Raw genomic sequence first — 19,425 nt, 5'->3', positions numbered from 1 at the left:
GCAGTGGCCCTCAGGGACCACTGCTGCTCCAGCCCTCTTCCCCAAGTCCCCCTTTTGTTAGTGTATGAGCCCAATCTTCAGTAGTTGTTACTTCTAAACAGAAGCCAGGGAGTATTATGGGATAGGAGATCTCAATGAGCGGAATGGACCCCTCCCACTTTTAAGCCCAGTGCACGCAACAGAAAGTCACTTAAGTCTGTATTCCTCAGTTTATATTTGTGAAGTTCATTTATTTGAGTACACAGCCCCGGGGGGGCTCTCAGATGCCCACCTTGGGCAAGTACTAAGAAAAGGCTACAGCGGTTGGCTGTTTCAACAACAGTCTCACTTTGAGGCACAGCCCCATCTCTGGGGGTCTTCTGCTCTTTGCCCCTCCCTCCAAGGTCCTGCCCCGGAGGCTCCAGGAGAAATTTGAGGTGGGGTTGGATCCTCAGGATGATGGGGAACTCGTCAGCTGGCCCTTCTGCTGGAAGTAGAACTGGAACCGAGATTGGGCATACTCCTAAGGAAGGAAGTCCGAAATGCAGTGTGAGAAACCTTGAAAGCAGTATTCTGCCCAAAGCCACCAGGGCCTGCCCAGCTTTCCTGGAGGACGTGCCCAGAGCGACCGCAGCGATCACCCAACATGCCCACGGTAGGGCTTACTTACCAAGTAGCCGAACTCTATAGTGGACATCGAAGCCTGCAGGGTGGACCACAGACCCCAGAAAAAATGAGATGCCAGGGAGTACCTAGGGAATGAGGGTGGGAAGAGGAGGTGCACTCAAGAGCCCATTTCACACTGTCTGGCTTCCAGCCCAGGCTGCCCAGCCTCCCAACTTTCCACTGCTCTGCCAGTTCCCTAATCCTCATCCAGACTGAGACTCTTTCTCTGACAGCCTCTGGTGTGGTCTTCTACCTCTACCCTGACACCTTACCTGCAGGGCTCCTTTTTCTTTTTCTTTTTCTTTTCCTTTTTGTTTGTTTTGTTTTTTTGAGACAGGGTTTCTCTGTGTAGCCCTGGCTGTCCTGGAACTCACTCTGTAGACCAGGCTGGCCTTGAACTCAGAAATCCGCCTGCCTCTGCCTCCCAAGTGCTGGGATTAAGGGCGTGCGCCACCACGGCCCGGCCTCCTTTTTTCCTCTAAAGGGTTTTCCCCTCCCTCTCCCCCTCCTTTCTCACCGACTGATCTCTAGCAGCAATTCTTCTTCCCGTTTCTTCTGTTCCTCCTCGGAGACGACCTCACCCTTCTGCACCTCTGCCAGATAATGGCGAATAAAATGGAGCTGAGATCAATGGACAAGAGTCAGGGACTGGGGAGATTGGAACATCGCCCTCTGTAGCCTTTATTCCTCTTTTCGAATCAAACAGAACAGGAAGCCAGAAGGCTTTTTTCTTCCCAACCTCCAGACTATATACCTGCTGTTCTCTAGTGGGGTAGTCCGTGGGTCTTGCTTTGTAGAAAGGCCATTCTTCATAAGTATAATCATAAACCCACTCACAAAAATGATTCCCAATGTCAAAGCCCCTGGGAGGATAGAGCAAACACTCAGTCCATGGGCAGCGGGGCTGTGGAGTGTGAAGGCCTGCCCTGTTTTGCCAGGGACCCTGTAGGCACAGGACCCACAGGAGGCTGCCCTCCCACGCTTACCTGTAGTTATAACTACTGTACTCAAAATCAACCAACATGAGGTTATCATCACTGTCCGGCTCTGAGAGCAACAAGATGTTTCCTGGGGGAATGGGGATTTTGGTCACTTCAGGGCATGCTGCCCTCTTTCGGCATGGGCTCAAAGACTCACATACATTCTCCTACCTTCCTGGATGTCATTGTGGCAGAAGACCACTGGTGATGGGGTGGCGTCTAGTAACTTCCTGTAGAGGTAGAGAGGCGTAGGCTATAAGGCCTTGTGACTACAGGCCACCTTTATAGGCTAGGTCTTGGGTCTAGCCCTCAACAAATCCTGGAGAGGACACTGATAAATGCCAGAGCCACCCACCCACCCACTATGTCATCCGCCTTCACCTGAGGCTGTTCATCTCGTCCTTGAGGCTGTACATCTCTACCAGGTTCATCTGGGGAAGGCTGGTGGAAGGCAAGTCCTGGATCTGCTTCAGGTACCTGGAAGCCCCCCAAAAGGGAAACATTCAGTCTATCTCTCCCCACCCCCTTCTCCTATCGACATTTCAGGCCAAATTGTCCTGTCACTGGGCTTTGGCTGGGAAACAGAGTCCATGATACTGGGGCATATATCCACCCAACTAGAGGTTCAGTTTTAAGATGCAGGGATCCCAAACTGGACTCACCGCTCCATGGTCCCAAACAACCATCGGGGCTCCTTAGTGAAGGGCATCTCCATACCATGGAAACGGGCCATCCTCGTTGCAATGGCTCCCGACAACACTGGGTCCCGGAGCTCTTGAGTTTTCAACGGCCGGCTCTGTACCCAGTAACCTATCAGGGTGGTGAGGGGGCTGGGGCGGGAGGGGGAAGGGATACGGGATGGGAGGAGATCAAGGTCTTAGGGAAATTTCCCTACCTGGGATGTGAAGGCAGACATTGGGAAGGGTAAAGACTTGGGGTAAAAACAACAAAAACTGGGCTCTTACTGGGAGGTACTGTTCCAAGCGGCCCTCTGGAAACACTCCGTAAAGCTGGGGCCCTAGAGACCTCTCTGCGAGAATGGCGAACATCACGCTTTCTAATACCAAGGAGTCTACACCCTGAAGGAAGATGTTATGGCAAAGGGGCTCAAGTCAGAAAAAGCCAAAGAGGTACGTGGGTACTGGCGCAAATCGGCTTCATCTACGATAGCTTGGACTTCAGCTCTTACTGACTGGGAATTCCAGAGCTTCAGCATATTCAGCTACACAAATAAGACACCACTTTCTGCACCACTTGCTCCAGATGACCGAACTCCCAAGTTACGGTCCTCCTTTCCCCTCACCTGCAGGATGGCCCCGTAGAGTCGTAGCAGCACCTCCCGGGGCTCCCCGCCCACACTGGGCACGTGGTTCGGTAGTGAGCATCGGAAGAGCAGGTTGCTGAGGCCTCCGCTGCAGATCCATACAGGTCAGGCTCAACAAGGGTCGCCCCCCCATTGGTGGGACCCACTCTAGACACCCTTCCCGAGAGGACCTCCCATGTCCCGAAGGGGGACCCCGCCCCCCAGCAGGGCAGGTTGCAGACCTGCCCCACCCCACCCCCGCGTAGCACTGACGGCAACCGAACTGGGAGTGTCCCCAGGGTCCCCGAGGCTGACCCCTGACCTCACGGGACAAACGCTCAGCTCCTCCGGCCGCGCTCGGCGCCAGGCCCCGCCCAGGTACTCCCGGCACCACTGATAGGCTCGGCGCTGCGCGTCACGGGACAGCGAGGAAGCGCGCCGCCGATTGGGGATTGGCTCTGGGCACTTAGCATCCTGCAAACCGTCCTTGGGCAGGCCGCCGCCGCCAGCCCCTCCTCCGACTACCCCTGTCCCGTCTGCCGCCATGACGTAGGCTCCGTTGGGCTTAACGCCTGCCGGTGCTCAGCGAGCCTCAGGTGGGGTTGGCTCCTTCCGGGTAGGCTGGGTTCCGCTTCCCGGAAGCCGCAGAGTCTCTGGGCGTCCTCGGCTCTTCGCGACTGCCTTCGGCTTTCTTGGTGGCTCCAGTCCTGGGACCGTTTCCAAGCCAGATGCGATTCTCAGGACTGCGGCGCTCAAAGGCAAAGAGGGACGGCAGCTTTCCCTGAGTGGGACGCGCTCCGGCCACGCCCGATCCGCCTATCAGTCTCTGCAAAAACAAGTTACTGCGTGGACTGTGTCCGGAACCAAGGAAGTGACGTAGGCCAATCCCGAGCGCGGTGGGCGGTTGGACAGTAGCTCCGCAAAGCTTACGAGCCAGGCTCTGGCCAATGAATGGACGATGATAGTTTGCGGCTCCTTTATAACAGCTGCTGTGTGAGACACTCAGTAGCCGAGCCTATAGTGACAGTTGGGGTAAGTGAATGGAAGAATGAAAACTTAGATTCCAACGATTCCCCTTTCCACAAGGCAGCAGGTATAGTGATGTTGGGAGGCGTAATAAGAATCAGTCCGGCGTGTCCAGCGCTGCATGGACCGCATGAGCGCTATTAATGTGACCCAACACAATAACTTAAATAGTATTTTTCTTTCTCGAGAGAGTGTATGTGTCTCCTGTTAAATATCGGGAAGAGGGAGACATTAATGGTCAGCTTAGAAAGGAAGCTTACACAATCCATAATTCATCTGAAGGATGAGGTTTATTAGAATGAAAGGACCTCAAAGCTATGAGTTTCGGTGTAAGGGAGAGAGAATTAAACATGAGACCTTAGAGTTAAGAAAAGACTTTCCTTTAAAGTCTAGGGATGGGGCTGAAGAGGTGGCTAAGCGGTTAAGAGCACTGATCTCTCTTCCAGAGGTCCTGAGTTCAATTCCCGCCAACCATGTGGTAGCTCACAACAGTCTGTATGTAATGGGATCCGATGCCCTCTTCTGGTGTGTCTGAAGATAGCTACAGTGTACTCATACACATAAAAAATAAATAATTCTTTTTTAGAAAGCCTAGGAAGGGCTGGTGAGATGGCTCAGCGGTTAAGAGCACCGACTGCTCGTCCAAAGGTCCTGAGTTCAAATCCCAGCAACCACATGGTGGCTCACAACCATCCGTAACAAAAAATCTGATGCCCTCTTCTGGAGTATCTGAAGACAGCTACAGTGTACACACATAAAATAAATAAATCTTTAAAAAAAAAAAAAAAGAAAAAAAATGAAAAAGAAAGCCTAGGAAGTGGGGGCTGGCGAGATGGCTCAGTGGGTAAGAGCACTGACTGCTCTTCCGAAGGTCCTGAGTTCAAATCCCAGCAACCACAGGATGGCTCACAACCACCCGTAATGAGATCTGACGCCCTCTTCTGGTGCGTCTGAAGACAGCTACAGTGTACTTGCATATAATTATAAATAAATCTTAAAAAAAAAAAAAAAAAAAAGCCTAGGGAGGGAGTTCATTGTGCGGGTGCGGTGTGTGTGAGAGAGAGAGAACGCGGTGGTGCAAACCTTTACTTCCAGCATTCAGGAAACTGAAATCGGTGGTTTAATTACCTGTGAATTTGAGGACAGTCTAGTCTATATACTGGGTTCCCGGCCAGCCAGGCTACATAGTGAGAGAAGAGAGAAAGGTGCTAAGAGAATTAATGGGGTGGGCTGGGCAGAGGAGCCAATCAGAGAGCAGCCTTAAGAGCAATCTGTGAAGCAGACGGCTTGAGGTGTTTCCAGACCGATCCCCCCCCCCCAAAAAAAAAGGAGAGAGAAAATTGACTTCAAAACAAAACTTTTTAGAATTGTCAAAACCATGGGCAGTTTCCCTCCACGGCCCACTGAGAGCTGGAGAGAGGCATCCCCTGCTCCAGGCTGTGGGAGCTGGCCTAAAGATGTAGGCTATCTCCCCTTTAATCCCAGCACTGGAGAAGCAGAGGAGTACAGGGTCAGGACACAGACAGAGAAACAAACGCGCAGGTGGGTATTTTAACTTCCTCATTACTTTGGACCGTGAACTTTGTGGAGAATGAACTTTGTAGGCGGTAACATTGTTTTATGTTGCAATGTTAAAACTCTGGACCAGCCTGGAAATGTTAGGTGGTGGTTTTATTTTATTATTATTATTATTATTATTTTTTTTTTGGCTAGCTTTTGAGCCTGGGAAAGAGTTCTAAGCTCTGCTTTCTGGGCTGAGATTCTAGGTGAAAGTGGCCTTGATTCTATCTGACTAGAGCAGACCAGACGATATCTTTCCAGCCTGTTTTTTTTTTACATAACTACTCCTATCTGGAAGTCAGGCCTGGGTTGGCATAGCTTGTCCTTTGTGACTTACTAGAGGTCAGCTTCTTAGCCTGTGGGTCATGCATGACCCTGTGAAGTCGGCTGAATGTAGGGATTGGTGAAAGATTTGGCAACAGTAAAGGTTTCTGAACAAATAATAACCAGAAATTAATGTAAAGTAAATCAAGACAAAGGAAATCAAGATGTTTCTGAACACTAGATAACTGAATTGTAGCCTTGGTTTTGAGCACACAGCATGCATACTTCATGTGGCCACACCAACTTGGCTAGTATTTGAGACTGTGGTGTACTGTTGAAACAGTTGGTGACCCGCTGACATAGGTCTCCTGTCTCTGGCCAGGTTCTTGTCCATCCTTCCTTCAGGAATGGACTGGGAAGACAGCAAAGGAAAACATGAGCAACTTTATCTGCCTTGTGGACATAAAGAGTTCCAAGGGTCTCGGTGCCAAGAGGCATTTCTGAATGGCTCCAAACATATTTCTGCTATTTTGTACTTCATAAAGTAAGAATATCAATTTTGAAAAACTGTTAATGTTCTCTACCCCAGAGTATCAAACATTCAGTCAGAATTTAATGTTTTGGGGTTTTTGTTCGGTTTTTGGTTTTTGGAGACAGGGTTTCTCTGTGTCGCCATGGCTATCCTGGAAGTCATTGTACAGAGTGGTCAGGGTGGTCTTGAACTCAGAGGTCTGAGATGCCTCTATTTCCTGAGTTCTATGATTAAGAGGTATGAGCCACCAATGTCTGGCCAGAATTTAATGTTTTATTTAAACATAAGCGTGTACCTCATTTCAGAAGCAGTTTTCCCACCTTAACAAATGGCAAACACACACACACACACATATATTAGGCCTAAGAATATATATATATATTTCATATTCCTAAGAATTGTTTTTAAGTATTTTATGATTTATCACCAAATGTTTATTTGTATGTTTACTTTATATTACATATAGACCTGGGGCTCAGTGTAAATTTCTCAGGTTAACAAACTGAGCAGTGGGAAAAGTTGACAAATCTCTCTGTCAGGAGTAGGCACTCCTACTGTTGGCTTCTCTCTTACAGTGTACTTTTAATCAGTTTGTCTTAAAGGATAGAAAAACAAAAACAAGAGAATCTTCAGGAAATATGCAAAACAGAGACTTTTGTGCAAACCTGCAAGAGAGGGCAAATAGTCTTATAGCCTGCTAGTTCTTGCTTCAGTTTTTCCATCAAGTAAATAATTATAGGATAGAAAGTTTGAAGTCTATCACACACAAAGTTTATTGCAGCAAAAATAGCACACACAGAGAGTACAGTATACAAAGTCATAGCTCACTGAATAACACTGTGTGTGTGTGTTGGCAGAGCAGCATTTGCCTCTGGGAGTGTCCAGATGGTCTGCAGCTCCTTTCTCGGGCCAAACTCTGACCTATATGCAATTGTGGAAAACTCAGGCACACGAGTAAGGCCTAGAAGGAATGTCCTGCAAAGCAAAACAAGACCACGGGAACAGGGAAGTAGAGAAGGGGGGACACAAAGGGGCCAAAGAGTCCACTTGCTCAAGTTCTGCTTGCAGAGCTGCCTTTAGTAGCTAGCTAAATGATACATAAACAGCAGGGGAAGAATACAAATTGTTCATTCCTGAGGTGAACCTAGAGCCCCATATCTCTGTCTACCATTACCTTCTTTCCCAGCCCCTGTGCTGCCCACCGCTAGACCAGCTGGGGTAGACTTTTTTTTATGTTTTTAGTAGGGTGTTGGACAGGGCTTGAATTGGACCTGGCAGGATACACTTTGTGGGTTGGGTCATTTTGAATGACAGCAGGAACCTGATTGGGTGAGATAAGGTTGAGGGGCGGGGGGCCGAGGGGGGGGGACCTTTACCGTTTCTTCTGGGGTTGGGTTGGCCTGGGTTTAGTGAGAGAGAGTTAGCCCGCCCATCTTACCAGAGAGGGAAACAAAACAAAACAAAACACCTGAAAACCCTCAAGTAGGGTTTCTTTTGACGAAGAACCTGGAAATAAGCCATCTCAGTTCAAAAAATAATTGGAGCCAGGTATAATGGCACACACCTTTGTTCTCAGCAATTGGAAGGCAGAGGCAGGTGGATTTCTGTGAGTTTGAGGGCAGCCTGCTTTACATAGTGAGTTCTAGGACAGCCAGGATGCATAATGAAATCCTGTCTCAAAAAAAAAAAAAAAAAAAAAAAAAAAAGTAGGGCTGGAAGGGAGACTGCTGTGGTGTTTTGAAGAAGAATGGCCCTCATAGGGGCTGGAGAGATGGCTCAGAGGTTAAGAGCACTGACTGCTCTTCTGAAAGTCCTGAGTTCAATTCCCAGCAACCACATGGCACAACCATCCGTAATGAGATCTGATGCCCTCTTCTGGAGTATCTGAAGACAGCTATAGTGTACTTACATATAATAAATAAATAAATCTTAAAAAAGAAAGAAAAAAGAATGGCCCTCATAGGCTCATAGATTTGAATACTTGGTTACCAGGGAGGGGCACTTGTAGACATAATCTATGCACTGTGTAAAAGCATTCACCTGTCAATAAAAAGCTACTGGCCAATGAGCTGAGACAGGATTAGATGGTTATATATTTGGTGGAGCCAAAGCAGGTGGCAACAGGCTGCAGCCCAAACCAACAGAGGCAGTCTGCTGCTACAGGCCCAAAGTAGGTGGAGGGCAGAGGTGCTGGCCCTAAAGGGGTGGAGTCAACCACCACAGCCAGGGGCTAGCATCTCCAAAAACAAGCTGAGAAGAAGCTCCAGAGACGGCATGCAGAGGAAAGCCCAGACACAAGCCCCTGACCAGGTAAATATCTTTGAAATTGTGCTAAATGATAAAGAAAAAAATATAAATAATGAATATATAAATACATAAACATATACACATATATATTATACAATATTATATATAATTAATAAAATGCAAAAATAAAATAGTCATAGGGAGAAAGTTTCTGAAGGAAGGAAAGAATTAGAGATTAAAAAAGAAAAATAGGGGCTGGTGAGATGGCTCAGTGGGTAAGAGCACCCGACTGCTCTTCCGAAGGTCCAGAGTTCAAATCCCAGCAACCACATGGTGGCTCACAACCATCCGCAACGAGATCTGGCGCCCTCTTCTGGAGTGTCTGAAGACAGCTACAGTGTACTTACATATAATAAATAAATAAATCTTTAAAAAAAAAAAAAAAGAAAAGAAAAATATTTTCTATGTTAAAAATGGACAGAACGTGCACCTGGATCTCATTTGATTGGTTTCACTCATCAGCACACAAGTGATTATTTTCAATAATGATTACAATTTTATATATTATCTTTTTTTTTAAAATAAGAGGGAGTCAGGTGTGGTGATATACATCTTTAAAGATTTGTTTATTATATGTAAGCACACTATAGCTGTCTTCAGACACACCACAAGAGGGCGTCAGATCTCATTATGGATGGTTGCGAGCCACCATGTGGCTGCTGGGATTTGAACTCACGACCTTCAGAAGAGCAGTCAGCACTCTTAACCGCTGAGCTATCTCTCCAGCCCTATATATCATCTTTAAAGGAGCTCACAATCAGGCAGACTTAGAGAATGAAAGGACTGAGAAATGCATTGCTGTATTAAAGGCCACAGAACAGAGGTTAGAGGGTCCTTTACAACAGAATAAGAAACCTTCAGAAGAATCCAATCTGGAACCTACATTAACAGCAAAAAGAGTAATTCCAGATAAGAGAAGATCCACAATGGCTTAAGGAGATTACAGAATGGCAGCCTATGGAGATGTAAGATTAACAAGCTTCAGCTACAAGCCCGCACAGTCAGGTCAGGTCAGGTAGCCTCAAGGGTCAGTTGCTGGATGAAGATCTATATGCGGAGTTAAAAATACAAATTCTGTTCATTGAAATCACCTTAGAGCAATGTCATACAATAGATTATATGTTTCATTTTGTAGAGTTTGGAGAATTAAGATACATACATGTGTTAATACATCACACTACTGATACATATTCAGAATTCCAATAGGCTTTGCCTTGAATTCTGAAGGTGAATCTGAGATTGCACATTTATTGGAAATGATGGCTATTGGGGTCCAGGCGTCTCCCCACGAACCTCATGTACACCCATCTCAGATAGGGATAGATTCTTGAGCATTAACCCCAGGACTTCTCGATCAGGGCTTCAGACCAGACTTGGGAGCTGACCTCGACCATGAATGTTTCCCAGGGCCAGTTTATAAAGGCACGCAGTGACCTCATGTGCAGGTGCAGGCCCAGTGGTTAGCTCTGACTCAAGCTATTTGGCTGGATAGACAGCAGTTCTAACTGGCCTTTATTCTGATTGGTCCTAAGTGGAGCTTACAATAGTGGAATTTCTTAGGGTTAACAAAATACAGAACATTACAGGGTGTGTGGTCAGCATGACCCTGCTCTGAGTCAAGCTGTTTCCTGTGTTAGCAACACTATGAAATGAGTGGCAGGCATGGAACAGAATGGCTACATGGATGCCGATGCTGGGGAGCAGGCTTCACCAATGGCTATGTTGGAAATGCCTTTACACATGGAAGCCGATGATACTCCAGCATATATGTCCATTATAATACAATGCAACGCTTTAGACATTGTGGCATGAAGCATGTTACGGAAATACCTTACAGTCCTACAGGCCAGGCTATTGTCGAGGGATCTAATAAGACTTTAAAAGAAGGGGCTCAGGCGGTGGTGGCCCACACCTTTAATCCCAGCACTCGGGAGGCAGAGGCCGGTAGATTTCTGAGTTCGAGGCCAGCCTGGTCTACAAAGTGAGTTCCAGGACAGCCAGGGCTACACAGAGAAACCCTGTCTCGAAAAACCAAAAAGAAAAAGAAAAAGAACACAAGGGAGATCTGAGATCTCCCAGAGTTATATTAAATAATGCTTTATTGACTTTGAGTTTTTAAAATGTCAATGAGGTAAATAACATAAATGCTAAAATAAACTAAAATTTATCAAGGACCACTGGATTAGGTCAGCATAAATATATGAGGTTCTAAATATATAGTCTCAGAATAGAAAGAAGGAAATGCGTTCCTTTGGGGGAGAGATTTTACATTTGTTTTCACAGGGAAAGAAAAAGATCCGTTCCAAACTGGTAATCAGATTTGAAGATACTGACTGGAAACAGAAATCATGAAGACCAACAAAACAGGTAAAGTATATGTTCCCTGCATGAGAACAGCTTTGAGACCAGCTGAGACATGAAAATGTCTCCAGGAGGCAGAGGCAGGCGGATTTCAGAGTTCGAGGCCAGCCTGGTCTACAGAATGAAAATGTCTCTAGCCAGAAAGTCAGCTATGCATAGCCAATAACTGTGAGCTACAGAATAATTGTGATTTATCATGCCATCCTTTCAAGTGGCATAGAAATTTATATTTCAGTTTGGTTATACGATCCAAACTAACTTGTAAAGAAAGAGGTGCCTGACCTGCTTAAGCAGAGCAGGGGATCATCTTTAACTGAGGTGTGTGTACTGCACATTCTATGCATATCTTATTTCAGAAATGTATATTACAAGCTGTTATGATCTTGGACAAGAAGGAATCAAAATGAGGGAGGTTAGATTCAGGATTTCTTTTTCTTTCTTCTATCCCTTCTCTCCTATCTAGTATTAGGGGGAGGCTTGGGGGGAGGGGAATGAAGAGAGAAAGGGGAATATAGGAATAATAAGATTAAAGGGTAGATTATTGAATCTACTCTTAAACTATAGAGCTACTACTAGCCAAAAATCTTATATTGGTATAGATCTTTGTATATCGATACAAAATTCAAAATTAAGATTATATTTGGTTACATTTGTATAGCTCTTTGTATATTGGTACAGATTAGGATAATATTTTGCTACAACATTACTATGTATGTATGTTTCAACTCTTGTTTAAGGTATTGTACCTCTATGAAATGTCAAGTTCTAGTCCTCTTGAAAGCTGCTATTACAACTCTTTAGGATAATTAAATGCAATTTTATTACAGAAATGTGTTTGCAAGGTTGAACAGATAGGAAATAGCCAGAAACAAGCAGTGTTTATTTCTTCATTAATACTATAGATAGATGGTCTTCAAAAACGTCAAAGAGGGCTGGTGAGATGGCTCAGTGGGTAACAGCACCCGACTGCTCTTCTGAAGGTCCAGAGTTCAAATCCCAGCAACCACATGGTGGCTCACAACCATCCGCAACGAGATCTGGCGCCCTCTTCTGGACTGCTGAAGACAGCTACGGTGTACTTACATATAATAAATAAATAAAAAAAAAAAAAAAAAAGTCAAAGATCCACAGTACTGCATTTAAAAATGTGTTATCATTAAAAGGCTTTTATGACAATGAGACAGTTCTCCTCTTGGCAGATGATGAGCACTGAAGAATCTCCTCATGTAGTTTGCTTCATATGTAGCAAGCTAGCCACTGGGCAAGAAACTGCTCTTGCTTCAACTGCTGACAGAATGCTGTCCAAAATGGACAAATGGATGCAGAGAAGTCAGCTGCTGAGCTTTGCCAAGATAGGGTAAGCAGTCCTTCATAATTCCTGCTTCACCCAAATGTCTGTCAGACATTCTGGGCCAGAAGGCTGAAGATGATGCTCCAAAGACAGGGAAATTGCGGGGGACTCTCTAGGCATCCAGCTGTCTCTATAGTTTTAGAAGTGACTTGCCTGTACCTCCTGCATACTCAGGTGGTATTAACTTTGATGGAGTTGAAGACTGGGTAGTTATAATCTCACAGTTAAGCTTTTTTTTGTTTTGTTTTTTGAGACAGGGTTTCTTTGTATAGCTCTGGCTGTCCTGGAACTCACTTTGTAGACCAGGCTGGCCTTGAACTCAGAAATCCGCCTACCTCTGCTGGGATTAAAGGCGTGCGCCACCACGCCCAGCTAAGCTTTTTTTTTTTTTTTTTTAAAGCTGTTTAAAAAAGTTGTTTGCTTTGTTAACAGAATATACAAAGGATCTAGTCATGAGATAACAACATATCAAACTAAATTCACCAGCTTTTCAGTAGATAGCTGAAAATATAGTTCCTATTTTTGTACAAGTTTTTATATAGACTTTATGAATGCTTCTTTCACATTTTTCCTCTCTTTGGTCTCATATGAATCTAAGAATAACAAAAGATTAGGATTTTTTTAGGATTTAGGAAAATGTTCTTAAGGTCTAAGATGTTTTTAGATTGGTAATGTAAGTTATGATAGAAATTGATTTAAGTACAGAACTCTGAACTCACCAAGATGATATAGATAATAGAATACTTTCTCCAAGGTTGCCAAATACATATGAACTGGACACTGGGAATGTAAATCTTACTTGATAGTTTACATAGTTATTATTGTATATAGTCTATTATTATAAGAGAATTTATTAGACTAAAGGGGGAAATATAGAGATAGTTTCTTGTATACTATGTAAAAGCATTCACCTGTCAATAAAAAGATATTGGCCAATGAGCTGAGGCAGGTTTAGGAGGAGAGAGAGAGAGAGAGAGAGAGAGAGAGAGAGAGAGAGAGAGAGAGAGAGAGAAGAGACGAGACGAGTAGGGGAGGGAAGGGGAGGGGAGGGGGAGAGAGGGAGAGGGAGAGAGGAGAGGAGAGGAGAAAAGAGAAGAGAAGAGAAGAGAAGAGAAGAGAAGAGAAGAGAAGAGAAGAGAAGAGAAGAGAAGAGAGATTGAGGAATTCTGGATTTGAGTCAGGCTGGAGAGATTCGCCTGGACACAGAGGAAGACGGCTACATGAAAGTGAGGACCAGGTAGCCAGGCACATAGCGAGACTATGTAGACACTTAGACTAGAATAAACCAGATAATTGAGTTTATGAGCTAGCCAGGGAACAGGCCCAAGCTTATGGCCTGTGCATTTATTCATAAGTATAATTAAGTCTCCGAGTTGTTATTTCAGGGAACTTATGTGCAGGTAGGAAAGCCTGTAGTTACAAATGGCACCCAAGAGGGGGCACTGAATCAAGGCTGAGCCTGAAAGTTCCTGGTAGGAGGCGTGAACAAGCACTCCCTGGAAACAAAGCAGGCTCCTAGGTAGATATGGGGAACTGAAGGCAGCTCTCTGATGTGAGCCTCAGCTAGCAGTGGGAGCCTGGCTAGGCAGTTGGGTCCAAGATCCAACAGTGAGTGCTTCCAGGCAGAGAGCCTTCCCCCAAGCGTTACAGCTCAGTAAATGCAGCCAGACCCAGATGATCCTTGCTGAAATATCTTTTTTTTTTTTTTTTTGGTTTTTCGAGACAGGGTTTCTCTGTGTAGCCCTGGCTGTCCTGGAACTCACTTTGTAGACTAGGCTGGCCTCGAACTCAGAAATCCGCCTGCCTCTGCCTCCCCAGTGCTGGGATTAAAGGCGTGTGCCACCACACCCGGCTTCTTGCTGAAATATCTTGTGTGCTTTATTCCAGGTCAACAGGGATTAGCTGAGTCTCGGGGAGTGGGGTGGGATTCTGTGGGTAAGTGCACTCTATTGGCTGAGGCTGTGACACTCATGGTGCTCTATTTGCTTGGGGAAGAATTCCAGGTGCTGTGCTAAATAACTGATGCTTGTGATCACCCAGTTGGAGGTAGTGGCTATGGGCCTCGAAGCAGGCCTGGGGACAAGGGGGAAGTTAGCTCTACTCCTGCAGTCTCAGACGCTGAGCTCTCCAGGGCCTGAGCAGGCTCCACCTCATAATCCCATGCCCATTCCTCTGATGGAAGGCCCATGTGCCCTACAGATGGGCTCAGGAAGTGTGGAGTGAGGTGGCTGGAGCTAAGACTAATAGTAGAGAGCCAGAAGAACCACAACCCCAGAAGTCAGCACAGTTACCATTTGCTATGAAGGTTGCTGCATGGAGACAGTATTTCTTTTATAGAGAGCTGCTTTTAAGCAAGAATGTTAAAGTAGCAATAAACCATATTGGAGGCCTGAGTGTATATGTCCTTAGGTGTGGCTCACACCTCTCCACGTAGTTGCTGGGCCTCAGAAATACAACTTCTGTTTTGTATTGTTAGCTTTTGTTTCTAGTAAAGATATCCTAACTTCCTGTTTCTCTGTGATCTGGGGTTTGCCTTATCAACTGTAGTCTTGCCATGGATACAGTGGTCACCATCCTGTGACTTCATTTAAGTTGCTTAGCAACCTCTCAAGTGAAGAATCTCATAACTCACAAAAACTCTTCATATGGCTAGTGTTAAGATAAATGAAATGAATAAACTCTTGTTTAAGAAGCTCACTTTGGGGCTGGCAAGATGGCTCAGTGGTTAAGAGCACCGACTGTTCTTCTGAAGGTCCTGAGTTCAAATCCCAGCAACCATCTGTAATGAGATCTGATGCCCTCTTTTGGTGTGTCTGAAGTCAGGCTACAGTGTACTTACATATAATAAATACATGTTAAAAGAAGAAGAAGAAGCAGCTCCCTTTGAGAAGTCCTGTTTGGTTTTATTTTTTTCTGTTTGCTGAATTAATTTGTTTCTGTCAACTTGACACAAGCTAGTCACCTGAGAAGGGAGAGCCTCAGCTGAGAGAACCCTTATATCACATTGGCCTGTAAGCAAGCCATGAGCCATTTTCTTCCATCAGTTATTGATGTGGAAGAAGCCAGCCCATTGTGGGTGGTGTCCCCACTGGAGAGGGGGTCCTGGGTCGTATAAGCAAACTGAGGAGCAAGCCAGTAAGCAGCATCCCTCCATGGCTCTGCTTCAGTTCTGTCTCCAGGTTCTTTCTCTGACTTGCTTTGATGATGGGCTGTGACATGTAAGCCAAATAAACCCTTTCCTTCCAAGTTGCTTTTGGCCATGGTGTTTTATCACAGCAATAGAATCACTAAGTCACGCACACTCGTGTTCTTGGATGTGCCTCACTCCTTTCCTGAGTACCTTTCTGTGACTAAATCTGTACTTCACATGTCTTTCTAACATACTGACTCGTCATGAAAATTCCTTTCTTCAGTGAGGCCAAGAACCCAGTTTTACTTGAGTGGACATCTCTGAAAAGAGTTCCTTTGGTTGCTGGGCAAGGTACCAGGGAGTAGCGTGGAGCTGTGTCTCTACCCCAGTTGCCGCTGTCTATGAGAACAGGTTTGGAGGTTGGCATGGATTGGATAATGGCATAGAATGAAATGTCTTCATGTTACATAGCAAAGATACATAAGTTCTTTATCTACTATGTGGGACCAGAGCAGCAAAGTAAGTGTAAGCATCCCACACATATGGGATGGCAGGGCACAGGGAAGCTTACAGGGACGACAGACAAAAGCATGGACCGCAGGGGCTAAGGAAAGCATTAACAGCTCACAATCCCATCACTTATACTGCTTTACAGAGAAGAGCAAGATGGACAGCTTCTGAACAGGGAAACTATTTTGCTCTCTGAAATACACAGTTCTTTCAGCTACATTTTATGGCATGCCAGCATGATAAAAATCCCGTCATATTTCTTCTGCAGCATATGTTTGGCTTTCTGGTTTGGCCCTTATCTATTTCCATCTTGGAACAATTCTTAGGACAAAGCCCCATCTTTGGTTCAAAGATGTTCTACTCCTAATTTCCTTTTCATCTCTTCATCCTCTTACGGGGATATTTTTACCCTGTTTGCTTTGTTAACAAAATATCCAAAAGATCTAGTTATGAGACAATAACATATCAAACTAAATTCACCAACTTTTCAATAGATAGCTGAATCCAAACTGGATTTATAACAGAATGAAACAAACTACATCATTTATCCATATGTAGCTGAACTACAAGCTCCTATTTTTGTTCAAGTTTACTAATGATTGAGGTTTTGAAAAGTCCCTTTACATTTTTCCCCTCTTTGATCCCACGTAAATCTAAGATTATCTGTAGCCATGGCTGACCATAATAACAACATTTTAACCCATTTTTAGTAGCAAAACTATTTTAGAATAAGGGGGGAAAGGGCAGAAACAACAACAACAACAAAAACACAGAAAGCAGCTGATGTTAGAAAACAGAAGGTGCTGGAGAGATGGCTCAGAAGTTAAGAGCACTGGCTGATCTTCTGGAGGTTCTGAGTTCAAATCCCAGCAACCACATGGTGGCTCACAACCATCTATAGTGAGATAAGTAATAACATCTATAATAATCTTCTGGACTTCAGGCATACATGCAGTCAGAGTGCTGTATACATAATAAATAGATCTTTAAAAAACAGAAGGCAGGAAGAGGAATGCTTACAGAGTGTGGAATGGAGTAGCCTCTTTCTGAGCAGGGTTCTTCTCTACCATCTTTTAATGGTCCTTAAGAAATAATATCAGGGGCTGGAGAGATGGCTCAGTGGGTAAGAGCACCGACTGCTCTTCCAAAGGTCCTGAGTTCAAATCCCAGCAACCACATGGTGGCTCACAACCATCCCTAATGAGATCTGACTCCTTCTTCTGGTGTGTCTGAGGACAGCAACAGTGTACTTACATATAATAATAAATAAATCTTAAAAAAAAAAAAGAGATAATATCAGACCAAGGAAGGGGTCTTAGTGGTTCTTGGTCAGAGAAAGACTTCAATGACAGAGACAGCCGCAGAGGTTTAATGAGAAGTCATTTATCTGAGCAAAGTAAAGTGTACTACCATCATTTTTCTGATGAGAAAGATGTGTATTTCCAGTGTGTATTTGGAAAACCTGATTAATTTTGAAGATTTTCTCTTAGTCACAGATTTTCAGCAATTTTATGTTTTGTGGGATATGTTGAGTGTTTCAGATCTATGGATGCATTAATTATTTGACTATAAAAGGTCCCGACAGGCTCATGAGCTAAACCCTTGGCTCCAACCTGGTGGTGCTGTTTTGGCAGTTTCTGTGAACTATTAAGTTGCTGTGTTGTGGGAGGATGTAAGCCGCTGAGGGTGCGCACTGAAGGTTCGCCTAGCCCCGTGTCCTTCCTGTGTTCTTCCTGTCTATGAAGAGTGAATAATCTATTCCTCTATGTGTTCTCACTGCCACGAGTTCTGTGCACAGGATCAAGCAACCTCTGATAAACCATGAGCCACAGTGAAAATTTTCCTTTTTAAATTATGCTCCATTTATGTAGCTGAGTGGATTACAGGCCTTAAACAAGCAAACATAACTCAAATTTGTGTGTGTGTGTGTGTGTGTGTGTGTGTGTGTGTAAGCCAGAGGGTGACCTTGGCTGTTAATTAGCTCATCTTCAGTCCCTTGTTCAGTGTTGCCTGTGTCAGGCTAGCTGGCCTTTCAGCTTCCAGGAATTCTCTTATCTCTGCCTCTTGTCTCTCATTAGAGGCATGCTGAGATCCAAACCAAAGGCACACTCACATCTGACATTTATGAGGATTCCACGGATCCAATCTCCAATTGGCAGGCTGGTGCAGCAAGTGCTTCAGCCACTTTATGAGTGCTTTTGGTTTTTCAACTTTATGAGAGCTTTAACCACTTATAAAAGGAAAGCATGGGGCTGGAGAGATGATGGCTCAGCAGTTAAGAGCACTGACTGCTCTTTCGAAGGTCCTGAGTTCAAATCCCAGCAACCACATGGTGGCTCAAAACCATCCCGTAACAAGATCTGATGCCCTCTTCTGTTGTGTCTGAAGACAGCTACAGAGTACTTACATAAAACTTTGGGCTGGAGTGAGTGGGGCTGGAGCGAGCAGAGGTCTTGAGTTCAATTTCCAGCAATCACATGATGGCTCAGAACCATCTGTACAGCTACAGCATACTCATATGCATAAAATAAACAAATCTTAAAAAAATGAAAGGAAAGCTTGAGCCCTCTTCTGTCACAGCTTACATTAAAAAAACTCATTATTTTTCATTACGAATACTTGTATATATCTGGGGGTAGGTTATGTGTAAGTGCAGGTGTCTTCTCCAGCACTTTTAAGATTTATTTTTATTAATTTTTAAACCCACAAACAAGTTCTGCTTGTTTCTTCTTTATGACTCCATTTGCTGGTCATTATGTCCATGTTTTTTTTTTTTATTATATACATGACTATAAAAGCTATTTATTCTAAAGTCCGTGTCTGCTCGTTCTGTCCTGTGTGGGTCAGTTTGGAGTAAGTTTTTCCTCTGAAGTTTCCACTGCTTTATTGCAGGTCTAGCATGTTTTTGTTTTTTGTTTTTGTTTTTAAATATGTATTTCTTTAGTTTTTCATTATATGGTGTTTCTAAAGATTTATTTATATTACGTGTATGAGAGTTTTGCCTTCTTGTGTGTCTGAACACCACACATGCTGGTGCCAGAGGAGGTGTTGAGCCTCCATGTGGATGCTGGGAATCGAACCCAGGTCCTATGTACTGTTCACACCGCCTGCAAACTGCCCATATAAGAGAACTTTGCCTGTGTGTCAGTACTTAAATCTCGCTAAACCTGACTCTTAGTTTACAAATGTAATTAAGAGACAAATTCAACTCAGTAGTAAAGTGCTTGCTTAGTGTGGACAGGCATTGGATTTGACTTTTAGAACACATATGAACATACATGGACATACACGCATGATACAAAATCAACCAAACAAAAAAAAACGCACTTCAGTTTTTATTCCTTTTTTGTTTTGTTTTGGTTTGTTTTGGTTTTTTGGTTGTTTTGGGACAGGGTTTTTCTGTTTAGCCTTGGCTGTCCTGGAACTCACTCTGTAAACCAGGCTGGCCTTGAACCC

The 19,425-nt window shown here is 44.5% G+C and overlaps 1 protein-coding gene and 1 long non-coding RNA gene across 6 annotated transcripts; one reads left to right on the top strand and one right to left on the bottom strand.

Moving 5' to 3' along the window:
* Window positions 1-209: 209 nt before the first annotated feature.
* On the bottom strand, window positions 210-3,784 carry Chkb (choline kinase beta). Of its 3 annotated transcripts, none has more exons than XR_015045598.1 (11): window positions 3,251-3,781; window positions 2,929-3,037; window positions 2,591-2,704; window positions 2,288-2,421; window positions 2,007-2,102; window positions 1,797-1,855; window positions 1,632-1,713; window positions 1,400-1,508; window positions 1,163-1,238; window positions 650-731; window positions 210-502 (listed from the first exon to the last, which is right to left on the bottom strand). XR_015045598.1 is itself a non-coding variant. In XM_085831758.1 (11 exons), exons 1-11 carry the CDS (start codon window positions 3,472-3,474, stop codon window positions 431-433), a joined length of 1,242 nt encoding a protein of 413 aa, XP_085687884.1. In that variant the 5' UTR covers window positions 3,475-3,784; the 3' UTR covers window positions 210-430. The 3 variants fall into 3 exon arrangements, 2 of the variants coding, with proteins under 2 accessions (XP_085687884.1, XP_021039957.1); XM_085831758.1 differs by having other exon boundaries at window positions 1,163-1,266; window positions 2,288-2,435; window positions 3,208-3,784; XM_021184298.3 differs by having other exon boundaries at window positions 1,163-1,266; window positions 3,251-3,779.
* On the top strand, window positions 3,700-18,770 carry LOC110311069 (uncharacterized). 3 transcript variants are annotated; one of them, XR_003834965.2, is made up of 5 exons: window positions 3,792-3,960; window positions 6,161-6,322; window positions 10,901-10,984; window positions 11,881-12,335; window positions 18,048-18,770. It is a non-coding gene; the product is annotated as an uncharacterized LOC110311069 (long non-coding RNA). The 3 variants fall into 3 exon arrangements; XR_015045599.1 differs by lacking the exon at window positions 6,161-6,322 and having other exon boundaries at window positions 3,700-3,960; XR_015045600.1 differs by lacking the exons at window positions 3,792-3,960; window positions 6,161-6,322 and adding an exon at window positions 7,694-8,620.
* The last annotated feature ends 655 nt before the right edge of the window (window positions 18,771-19,425 follow it).

The sequence above is a fragment of the Mus caroli genome, unplaced genomic scaffold, assembly GCF_978045245.1.
Source record: "Mus caroli unplaced genomic scaffold, Mus_caroli_1 scaffold_16, whole genome shotgun sequence".
NCBI classification, from domain to species: domain Eukaryota; kingdom Metazoa; phylum Chordata; class Mammalia; order Rodentia; family Muridae; genus Mus; species Mus caroli.
Note: the sequence above shows the minus strand (reverse complement) of the source record. Positions and strands in the feature narration are given on the sequence as shown.

Bases quoted from the DNA above. Each gene is read 5' to 3' on its own strand.
- Chkb (XM_085831758.1), bottom strand. From the start codon at position 3,474: ATGGCGGCAGACGGGACAGGGGTAGTCGGAGGAGGGGCTGGCGGCGGC. The intron at 1,856-2,006 runs GTGAAGGCGGAT...CTACCTCTACAG, and splicing joins GACGAGATGAACAGCCTCAG to GAAGTTACTAGACGCCACCC. The intron at 732-1,162 runs GTGAGAAAGGAG...CTCATTCCCTAG, and splicing joins TTGCTGCTAGAGATCAGTCG to GTACTCCCTGGCATCTCATT.